This window comes from Archocentrus centrarchus, chromosome 1 (assembly GCF_007364275.1).
Source record: "Archocentrus centrarchus isolate MPI-CPG fArcCen1 chromosome 1, fArcCen1, whole genome shotgun sequence".
Lineage (NCBI taxonomy): Eukaryota > Metazoa > Chordata > Actinopteri > Cichliformes > Cichlidae > Archocentrus > Archocentrus centrarchus.
The window spans coordinates 16768881-16781216 of record NC_044346.1 but is presented as its reverse complement, the minus strand read 5'-3'; the positions used below and the strand labels follow the sequence as shown (position 1 = coordinate 16781216).

General features: G+C 38.8%; 1 protein-coding gene across 2 annotated transcripts in view; it reads left to right on the top strand.

The window, feature by feature from the left end:
- gstcd (glutathione S-transferase, C-terminal domain containing) overlaps positions 1–12336 on the top strand; it is a 67388-nt gene that overhangs the window by 32081 nt on the left and 22971 nt on the right. For both annotated transcript variants that reach the window (XM_030739055.1, XM_030739047.1), the window contains 2 exons: positions 11021–11136; positions 11476–11520. In XM_030739055.1, coding sequence (XP_030594915.1) covers positions 11021–11136; positions 11476–11520 — 161 coding nt within the window. The remainder of the gene's footprint in view (positions 1–11020; positions 11137–11475; positions 11521–12336) is intronic.

The window sequence follows — 12336 nt, the reverse complement described above, 5'->3', positions numbered from 1 at the left end:
GTGGCCAAACCTGGCCTGGTTTTAGTCTTCTCAACCATTTCTATGATCTTGTCTTCTAGTTTGCTTTTCTCTTTTAGTCCATGACTGTTCCCAAATATAAACTCAGTTGCGCTGACATCATATAACGAGAAACCGCCAGACAGGTGCTGTGATTTTAATTTGTGATCACAAGTGTCTGAATTAAAATGTGTTGGAGCAGTGTTTTTTATTGCTCTGCATTTTTAGTGGATCAGATAGAAGCTTACTATTTGTAATCATTTTAAGATGGCAATCAAGTATAAATCTTAGAACATTTTCTCAAATAATTCTTAAAGTCAGGAACTTCTAGATTAGAAGTTCTACATTGTTTCTACAGAGTCAATGATTTCTTTCCTAAGGAGAAATGGATGAAATACATTGGAATTGATTAATTTTTTGCTTATAGCTAATCTTCCAGTTCTAATCAGTTTGTTGGCAAACAATCCCAGCATAAATTCAGACGGTAATTGGTGTAGTTCAGGAAAAATGTTTGGTATCTTTGGTTGAACGCTCATATTGAAACAAGGCTCCGAAGACAAACTGGGTATGCGCCATGACCTGTTCAGGGGACAAAAGGAGTTCCATCATTTTTCAAACCTCTTGCCTACAGCTATGTTGGTCATGTTTTGATAGACATTCCAGCGCTGCTTGAGGATGCACAATGAGAAGTTTTTTCCTCATGTGTTTTTCATTACCGTTTTTGTTTTTCTTGTCACTACAGTCTTAGACAGATGCATTGAAAAACCTCTGACTGATGCCAGCATTTTTTTTTTCTGACAGCTTGACAACAATCGAAGCTTTCAGTGTTGTGATCATCAGCAAGATTTTATATCTTTACTGCTCAGTGTTTCTCCTCATAGCTCCAAACCTCAAACCTCTTGGCATGTGTTGTTGAAGTTTGTCAGGATTTCCCCTATATTATTTACACGGTGACTGGCAAACCTGTGTACTTCCACCGTTAACTCATTGTGTCCCATCTAGTCCTCCCTAAAGGATGAGCGTGTATATATGGCATGATAATTACACTGCCAGCTGAATTTGGATTTCTTGCCTGTCATTAATAACCAACACTCACCACGCTGCAAAGACATGCCAAAGCTCATTTCCTCATTCATTAGCTCAAAGATTTCCATAATGATGAACATATGGTCAAATGCACCAGTGCATAAACTCGTAAATGCCAACAATATGCTCAGCTTTTGAATTACGGAGAAGAGATTTCAAGTTGCCAAGCTAACAATCCTACCTGCCATTTACAGAAACATAGGTTACTGACAGAATAGAAATATGTCGAATGTCCCTTTAACTCCACAGAAATGAATGTCAGACATGGCAAATCTAGCACTAGAGAGATAACCTATATTTCAAGAAATGAAGCTTCTGTGCAAAGGTTTTCCACCTTTCCCTCCAGTCTCCTTCTGATGTCATGCTTTCATATTGCAATGAACGGCAGCTGCAAGTGCACATGTCAGCAAACTACACTAAAATAGAACAGGTTAACAAAGAGTTTGTGCTTTTTAAGGGAGACCTGCTTGGTGCTTCTGTGTTGTTAAGATAGTCAAACAGGAAACACGAGGAAATATTTCACTTTTAAATCGAAGGTGTTCTGACAGGCTATAGCAAATGTGTAATCAGCTTTGTGAAATTAGAGTTTTAATTAGCTAAGTGACAAATGCTTTACAAAACAAAATATTTAGTGTATTTCCATTTGTTGCAGTGGGATCACCATGTTAAGGAAAAATTGAATTTTAATTATGATCATAAAGTCATCAGTAGCATGTTTTTAAAAAAGTGGATGCAGGACATGTTTTTTCTCACCCCATATGTGGTTGAGACTTTGTTTTTCTGGCAGGCATTTGTCAGGCTTTGTAACCCGTTTTTGCTTTAGTGACTGAGCTCCAAGTGGTTCATTTATTAGGTGGTCAGAAGCACTCTTTATTTGTGTCTATGTGTGCACTCTTCAAGTCTCATATAGTGTATATGATATGACTCGTTTTCTGTCACCAGGCAATATAACAGGAGCCATGGTTACATCAGCCAGCCTTTTATTGGTTTGAGGCACGTATACCTTCATATTTACAGAGCATTTTTGGCTTAGGCAGTGAAAGAATTTAATATTTTATTCAGCAGTTATGACAGCTTGAACTGCTGCAGGACTTGGTGTTTACAGGTTAAGTTTTTATTTTAGTGGTATTTTATTTTCAGTGATCTTCAGTTCTTGACGCTTCCTGGAACTCCCCAAAGATCTTTTCACTTGTTTTTATGACACATACTGAATTGTTGTGAGCAGCTGCCAAGGCAAGAAAACATTGCCACTGTTTCTCCGAAGGACTCAGACAATCAAGCGGCTCTTGTCTGAAGTGACACACTGCCGTATTCATGACTGCTTCAACAGGATCCGGGTATTCATGACGAGTTCAGAAACACTGCTGAAGTCAGGCTGAGAAGATGATCCACCACACTGTTTTCATTTAATTTTCCCAGACACGCACATCTTGTCTCTTTGTGCTTATATGAACAGTTGTATCAGTACTTGGATATGACCTGATTATCCCATTTATACTGATGCAAACATGTATGGAGCTGAATGCAGAAGTTCACTCTTCAGTCTCCAGCCTTTCTTATTTCAGAGTCAATATGTGCATTTCTCTTTTCCCTCTGGTGACCATCACAGAGTCAATGCCTGTGCTTTTCTATTTGCTTCCTTGCAGTAGACTGTATGGTTAAAAAAAAATAGCTGAATGAATATTGCAACCAAATTTATATATATATATATATATATATATATATATATATATATATATATATATATATATATATATATATATATATATATATATATATATATATATATATATATACACATATGTGCCCATATATATATATATATATGGGCACATAAATTACTTATTTTAGAGCATAGAACACTATTTATAGTCAGTGTTATAAAATGAGTATTCCTACATGTTTTAAATCAATTATAATTCTGAATATTATACTATTTATTATATACATCTGTCCCAAATGACTTAGGTGTTATGAAGCAATAGAGATAATGGTTCTAAAATGGCTCTGCAGTTTGCAGCACCTCTGTCAGATAAAGACTGTTCTAAAATGCAAAACTGAACCAACACAGCCATATATTTTTGAATAATTTAGCATGCTTAGGTAAATATTTACATTCATTGCAAGAATATCTTAGAACATGCATTCATTACCACAAGACTAAAGTGATAGAAAATTCAGTATTGTGCTTTTTAGCTATATGCTTGCATGCTGTGGAAAGCTGTCCATTTAAGAGTTTCTCTGGAAGCGTTTTTTTTAAGTGTCTCCTTTCTGGCTCGCCATCTTTTTACATGACATCCTGTGACTGCATATTTCTTGGTCGTAAATGGATTACTCTGTCAGGGACGTTTCTGTGGAAAACATGTTTGCAGACAGTCTCCACTCTCAGAAATTCATTTCCTGTGTAACAGCAAAACAAATAACATCAGCCAGCAGATATCTTTGGAGTCTTTTTGTACACGTTTGAGGCTGAGTTTTTCTGGCATGTGCAAATTACATGAACATATGGAAACTTTTTGACCTAATGCTATTAGGGCTTAAATGCAGCAGGTTCTCTATGTAAGGTGGTGCTTTCACTGTTGGTAGGAAGTATGTGCTCTTCCAGGCACACAAATGTGTTGTCCTAAATTAAAATACGAATCAGAGATATAATTATGGAAAAAAAAATATTCCGAAAAAGAACATTCACTGGCATTTTTGCCAGTCTGGCAGTAAAATACAGCTAGTAATTTCTCCAAACAAACATAAAATCCAAACCCCTAAAATATTGAAGTCAAACATTAAATAATCTCATCTTTAAATCTCAAGCCAGCCCTTATTATATTTGCTTTTTAAACCAGCATGACCTCTTAGCGATGGTAGTTGGATCCTGCAAAACACAGAGGTCCCCTGTGCCACAGAAATGTGTTTACATTCTAATCTGTGTGATGGACCTCCTTGATAAGGTAGGCAGTTCTGCAGCATCAGGGGAAAAAGGCAGGAGATCGGGGCTCACTGCCAGCAGCAGAAGTGGTAGGCACCTTTTAGCAGCAGAGGACACACACATTAATGGATCCTCTGTCTCCCTTCAGTGATGCTGCCACAGCATGTTTTCTCCTCTCTGAGCTTTGGGAGATGTCAAAGCAGAGTCAGCCTCCTATGAAAACAGAAAACTTGTTTCTGTGATACCAAGCCTCTTACTGGGTTTGTCACCTCTGGCTTTGTGCCTGGAGTTATCTGGTTGGGATGGCGTCCGTGCACCTGTTCATAACCTCTGCCAACATCAGCGTACTTGCTTTCGTCTCACATTCGCCTGCAGAAGGAGGTTAAACACAAACCTCTTTGAGAAGAAAACACCTGAGCCCCATCAGATTCCAACCAAAGGACCATGTCAGCAGAATATACTAAGAGGTCAAGGGAATATAATCCGGAACAAAGAAGCAATTACATTTTCAATTGAAGGCTGAAATTGTGTCTGTGTAATATGACCTATGAAAAAAATATTCTCTCCCTTGCAGTCAGGCAAAACAAAAATTTCAAAAATACTGACTTGATGTTATGTTGTATGTAAGAGTATATACACTGCAAAAACTATAAATAGCTGCAGCTATCTTAAATCTATCAGGGAATTTCTGTTTGGCTTGATTATAATGATTTTTCTGTGTTATTGATGTGTTTTTTTTGTCATTCTGTCACTAAATGAGATATTGTTCACTCAGGTCTGTCAGTGTGTTGTTTGTCCACTACACACCAAGGATTAGTGATGCTGTGTTTCAGCTTGAAGGAGTCTTTCCGTTAGCTTTAATTTCTTCTACCATGGTTTCAGATGAATAGATTGAATCTTTGTTGTCAATTTTCTCACCATTAGAGATAATTTATGCATGTTTTTTATAATTACTTGGCATAATGCTGTAAAGGACAATGCCTGACTAATTGCTGAAACACTGGTTTAGTAATGACAGAGGAGAGGTGAGTTAATGTGTACCTGTCAAACAGCTCTGCTTGCTAGCGGATCATTTGGGTTGGGCTAGATGATAGTTGCAGGCAGTTTCTGTCATATTTGCGTTTGCTCCAGTTGGTTTCATTTTATAAGTAAAGTGACTGGGGGACAGAACATCTAGTTGGGATGCATAAGGGAAAAAAGTGGAGAAACAATCTCTGCAGAAAGGCCCCTCTCTGAGTGAGCTCTGTGTGAATTACATGGTGTGTGATTGGGTTTCTATTGTAAGTTAGGGCATGGATAAGACCTTTGAGGCTTCTGTGTCACAATTGCTGTATTTTATTTGACTGAGCTTCATTCAGGCGCAGTGTTTATATTCACTTCCCTTTATGCTATCATTCTAGCTGGCAACCCTGACATCATGTTGTGATATTGTTGTTGGATCATCGATAAATAGCTCTGTGTGTTTACTATAAGACAGTGGTATAGCTTTAAATGTCTATGTAAAAATAAACTACACACTGTCATTTCTAAGGTTTTACATGTCTAGTCATTACCAGATCTTAAAATGAGGTAAATACAGCCTAAGTTGAACAACAATACATGACATAGTATATCATGTCGTTATTTATAACAAAAACCAAAGCCAGGATGCAGAAACAGTGCGTATAATATTAAGTACACCCCTTGATTGAATAGCTTGTAGAAACACCTTTAGCAGCAATAACTTGAAGTAATGCTTTTCTGTATGATTTTCAGTTTCTCACATTGATATGGAGGAACTTGCGCCCACTCTTGGCATTACTTCAGTTCATTGAGGCTCTCTTAAGGCCCCATAGTTGTTATGAGGTATTTGTGCGGATAGGCAGGGTTTGGTTTTCACCAAACATGGTACTGTGCATTATGTCTAGACATCTCTGTTTTGGTCTCGTCTATCCAAAGTGTGTTGTTCCATAGGTTTTGTGGTTTGGTTCAGATGCAACTTTGCAAACCCAAGTTGCACTGCAATGTTCTTTTTAGAGTGAATTGGCTTTCTCCTGACAGTCCTTCTAAAGAAGCTTTACTTGTTCAGTCTTTACTTTAACATTTAACATGCTGAATGAGGCCTGTAGGGTCTTAGATGTAACTCTTGTCTTTTTTGCATTTTTCCTGAGCATTACTCCTTGGATTTGTGCTCTTCCTGCTCTTGACGGTGACGGTCGCATCCTTCTCTCTCTCCTGCCCTCCCCTATTTACCCTGCTTTGCTGCTCGCTGTAAGTGCCTCTCTTACACACCGTCCGAATAAGAATCAACATGGATCTGACAAACCGGATCTGGGCCCTCAACACCACTGACCGTATTTTCTCCACTATGAGATCGAGGAAAGGGGAGCCCGCATGTCCTAGTGGAACAGACCCGGTCGGATACGTCATTGACTCGTGGAGCATGTGGAGACCTGTGTGTCTTTCGGTTGAGGATGTGGAAGACGTATACATATTCGGCTTTTTGGTAACGGGATTTCTTCTGTCTGGGCTTGGAGGATGCCTGATTTACCGGGAAATTAAGAGAATCTGGGCAGCAGTTCAGCCCCTCGTGAGACTGCTTAACCAGATGGATGGGCTATGCAGAACCATGCAGACTCAGACTCAATACCTGTTGGACCTGAGGCGCAAGCTGGATGCTCGCAGTCCAGCTGCGGACGTGCTCGCAGGTGAAAGGGATTAGATCTGGAGATAAGGGTACGTGTCTGCACAGCGAGGATGCTAACCAAGCAGTTTGGACCATTGGATTTACTGAGGTAATCTTATCTCTCTGGGATGTGTAAAAGATGATCTTCCCCCCTCCCTTCTCTCTGTGATTTGCGTTACCTGGGATCTGGTGTACCACGACCGCCGACACACGACCATCACTATCAGCAAACTTTGGGCGGGGAGCTAGGTCCTGGCTCCATAATGCCCTGACCCCCCTTGTCTCCAATGGCACCATGAACCCTACCCGCCCCCACCCTCCTGGCTTTAAATGTGCTATATGCTTTGCTGAGGTGTTTTTTTTGGACCCTGGTACTTATAACAGAGTCCAGTGTTTTGTTTTATGTCCAAATATTTCCAAAATGAATATTGCCATCAGCCTCAGTTGTGGTTTTTTTTTTTTTTGTGCCAAATAGCAAACATTAGCATGATGAGATGAGATGATGAGGCGTTAACATTGCTGATGCATTTTCATTGTGATCTAGCAGTGCTGTGCACAGACTCTTGCAGCACTTAGTAAGACTGTACACTTTTGTTCAAACCATAATCTTTTTCATGAATTTTAAGTTACCCAATTTTAACCATACAGTATGGATTGATACTACGGATTGCAATTTGTTTTTGTTTTGTTTTTGCTGAGGTCCTCCTGCAACACATTGATGTCCCATGGAAAAGTCTGGGGAAGCCTCTTCATGGATGGCTTAACCAGCATATTGAAGTATTCATCTTGGAGTTTAATGCAGTAAAATAATAACTTTTATTGCAGTTAGTGCTGATAGAGAGCATATTTCCAGCAATTGTGCAAGCAAGAACTAAAGATCAATATGTTAATTAATGTTAAATCATTTAATAGGCCCCTCGGTGTAGTTTGATGTGTAGAGGGAGGACTAAAAAAACTGAAATGAGGTTGTAAGGGAACTGATGTCTCTTTCTGTGTGAATGATACAGATTAAAACTAACCATTTGTATCTTTAATTAAGATATTGATCCCCCCCCCCCCCCCCACATACTAAACCATTTCTTAAAATAAAGAGAAAATAAAAAGGTCTCTATTTCAGTCTCTTCTATAAAGTTTGAAGTGCTTTCCTGGAATATTTAATTGCCTTTATATATTACCCATTTTAAATGTTAGATAATCTTGGGTATTATGAAACAAGATTATCATTTTTGTCATCAAGCCTATATGAAAAGGTCCAGTATTGTTTGCAGTGTGTTCCCATTTATATTTCTCATTTTACATCCTCAACTCAGTGGTGTGGTGGCTAATACCACTGACCAAAGCAAGACGCTCCTGTGTTCCTGGCTTTATGGCCTCTGCTCTATGTACCTCATAGTTTATGAAGTTCATATGAAATGTAGTAAATTTAATCCACCTTTGAGGCCCTGAACTTCAAAAACTTTTGTAGTGTTACAGTTTTTCAAGCCGGTAGTTGACTACTTACTCAACTGAATTATTTAATTACAGACTGATATTATCAGCCAATATTAGCAATATTGACAATTTATTTGTATTGGCATTTATAACTATGAAAGAAAATTAGGGGCACTGGGAAAAAAAAAAATTGGGTTCATGACTTTTTTTTCCACAATCCTGACTTGAAAGACTTTTTTGTAGTTCTGAGGAAAAAGTCATGGCCCATAAATATTTATTTCAGTGGCCTTAATCCTTTTCCATATATGACAGCTCAGAGATCAAAATTTAAAAAGTAAAGAAACAGGAGAAACACCCTTCAACCGCGTTACGAGTGTCGTTGTACGAGTGTTGCATAGTTTGGCCACCAGATGGCACTCTGCAACGTCCCTGTTGTAAACACACTGGAACGCCACAAACACAACAACTAGTTGATCCAAGCAGGCAAACCATAGATGAATCAATCACTACATATAACAAACATTGGGGAAATGTGTTTATGTTTATGGTGTCTGATAAAAATATTGTCCGATATATCGGAATTTTTTTTTTTTTTTTAAATCACCAAATCAATATCAATCTTATGGCAATATCAATCTGTAGTTTATGACCTGTAACTGCGAGGTGACGTATCTTTAAGTCTATAAAACCAGCTTAAAGAAGGAACACGCAAACCCTTTGGACTCCAGTTATATTTTGTTTTGTTTTTTGCTGTTGCTTTTCTTATGCAACACAAACAACTTTAAGGATGTGTTTGGTACAAATTTTTAAAAATTACCTTAGCTTTTTTGTGCCTTCAGTAATTTTTGTTGTACTTCTACAACTATATCAACAGCTATTATGAGTTCACGTTGGACATTTTGGACAAGATATTTAACAAAACAAAAGATTCATTTCTAAACAATCTTTCGGGCCAGACTTGCAGCCACTAAAGTGACAGTAATTCATGGTTTCATTTTAACTTTATTATTCTCTACACTAGTAGTGATGGACACATGCATAATGTCAGAGTCTGCAGTTCTCCCTGCTAGCGAAGGTGAATGTTGCTCCATGTCTGCTGAATGTGTTTTGCTTAGAAATCCCTTTTCAGACATAAGAACAGCAACCTGACTTTCTTTCGTTCACTGAGACATTGGGCACTTTTTCATTTATGTTCCTTAGGTCTTCATTCAGACATAACAATAGTAATTTAGATAGCCACTGGTTGATTTGACTTTACAGTTTTTGTTGAGAACTGTCACTGTCGACTCAGGGAAAGTGTAACCAAACTTTTGTGTCCGTGTTTGTGCTGGATGGTGCTGCTGAGATGGCTATACCCTGCTTTGCCCATCCCTCACAGGCTCAGAGAGGGAGAGAGAGGCATCATAGGTTAATGCCTTAATCTCACTGCAAATTAGAAACAGAGATAAGATAAAATGCCGTGTGTGTGTGCCATGTTATTGCTGTTAAGTGGATTCTCCAGTGAGGTAAGCAACTCGCAAACATGCACAAGAGGCATGCACAGTCATAAACTGGTGGGTACCTGTCAGTTAACGTGACTGTATGCAGTCACACTCGTATCATGTTGAAAGCGGTACTGGGTCTGACCTAGTGAGATTTTTGTGGGAAAGTAACTGAGTGAAGTGCTTCTTCATACTTGAAGCAGACATGCTGTCAGATTAGTGAAATTGAGTGTCAGAAGAGCATCAGAGTGGGTCACGTTTGTCTTATCAGCGTTATCGGTTGATGATAAGCTTGTGTTGTTTTAAAGCTCCCGTGTGCTGCATCTTTCACGTCAATCATTACGCGTGGTTAATGAGACATCCTGGACCCTCCTCTTCATTTCTGCACCTTCAATCTTATCACATTCTGCACTTTAATTTAAAATTAAAATCTAATTCTGTTCACAGCCTTCAGAAACGCTCTCTTTTAAGGCCTTTATGGGATTAAACTGTGGATATATAGAAATATCTGCAGCCATGTAAATTATCCATCCAAATGAAGAGCAGTCTTGTCAGCATCCTGCCAATGTTTCTCTGTATTCACCTAATGGATTGCGCTCTCCCTATGACTGTGATGAGCTCAGTAACAGCCAGCGTGAGAGGCTGAATGCTCCCTTTGTGAAATTTCCCATTTGAGGCAGAATGAAAATCGTGTTTTTTTTTTTTTTTAATGTCGCCTCTCCCTTCCTGTTATTGTATATGAAGCAGTGTGAGCTGGAAATTGTAGGGATATTTTTATTTTGTTATTCCGGTCGTCTGATTATGAGGGTGTAACTCAGGGGTAAATGAAACACTCATCACTCTGGATTTATGGACCAGAGACGGTGTCCTCACAGCGTGTCAACGGCTCACTGCCGACGTGACGTGCTGGAAAACGGAAGATGCAGGAGCCAGGAGCCTGCAATGTGCTTTGAGTTAATGAGGTACATACTGCTCGCACAGCAGCAGAAAACCCTGCCACCAACGAGGGGACATTTGATTTTTGGCTCGAAGGTCCGCTTTTTATGATGTTGAAAGATTGTTCACAGTCCCTGTTGGCCAGAAACATGCTGATGAGTGAGTGGAGGCCTTTTTCATCTGTGTGCTATAACCATTACCTGAAATAGCTTGTTGTAAATCATAATTTGAGCAGTTACGGGAAAGCCTGTTTGTTCCCTGACAGCAGAAGGAAGGAAGACATTACAGTAATGAAAAATGTGTTTTATTCTAAAGGACCGTGTTTATTGTAATTAGTTAATGTTGACTCAGATCAGCTGAACTATAAAGTAAGCTTTTGTAATCATAACAAAATTCAATTTATGTGTGATAGCTGTCTTCTCTGGCATTTTTATTTTATCTCTTAATTGGGTTTTCTGATGAATTGGCTGTTAAAACCTGTTTTTTTTTTTTTTTTTGCAGGGAAAATGTCAAATATCCGAGCAGTCAGGAAGATGCAACAGCTGAATAACTTGGTTGCTATGGTTACAGAGCTCGCCAGGCCAGGATACACCATCGTGGATTTCTGCAGTGGAACAGTACGAGTATTCATCCATCAGTTCAGCTCTGCATGCATATTTATCACTACACCTGACCAGGGCTACATTAGATAGCTGCTCCATTAGGGACCAGCTGAAAGGAACGGTGTTCTCACTCTCTGGCGTGTTTCTTCCCTTTTAAATGCCTTTTGTTGCTGGCCGGTGCACACAAGCAGACTGGTAATTGTACTAATGAAAATGCAGGCTCGGCGCAGTAGCGCAGCATGGGTCAGGGTTGGAAAGGGCGGCACTAATCATAGCTCTGCTGATGCCCTCTTTGATGCGTGCTGTTCTCTTTTCATGCATTTTCTTGTTCTTAATTTTTGTGCTCTTTCTCAGGGCCACGTAGGGATTGTTGTCGCTCACATGCTTCCAGATTGCCAGGTAACGTGTTTGGAGATGTTGTGTGCATGCGTGTTAATGTTTGTTACCTTTGTGTTAAGCATCGTTTTTGAATGTGGTTACTTTTTACAGGCATTTTTTTAAAAATGTTAGATTTTACAGACTCATCTATTACATTAATCAGTGATAATAAAGTGTTCTTACCAGGGTTATAATAGTTTTGGATTTTACATTATAGTTTAGTTTTAGTTAGTTTTTACTTTTTTTTCTCTAATTCAGTTAGTTTTAATTAGTTTTCAGAGTGGTTTTGCTCGTTTTTATTAGTTTTTATTTTTGGTTTCATGCTTAGTTTTAGTTAGTTTCAGTTAGTTTCAGTATTAGTTTTAGTATTTTCATACCTAATCAGGTGCAAGATTCAAGGCGCAAAAGTGACTATTGTGTAATGAAAACTTGACAAAAGATACAGTTTAAAGAAATATATTCAACAACCAGCTGTTCACAAGACAGCAGAACTACATGCTAAATTTGTGTAATATTAAGGACACACATGAACATCAACAGGGAGAAACAAAGAAAAACATGAATTCCCAAACTCAATAAATTCTACAATAAACTCCACAATAAACTTCAGCATCAGTGCAGCAGATTAAAAACGCCTACATGTGGTGTTAAACAAAAACAAACTCTTTGAAGGAGTCAAAGCTCAAATCCAGCTGCATCCTGATGTTCTCACCACCTGAAGCTGCTTCTGTTTTGGAGCTAGCTTGGTTAGATGCTCGCTAATTAAACCTGCAGGGTCTTTGCGGCCTCTGTACACAACCTACAGAAGTTGCCGACCTCATGTCCGCATTTATGCTT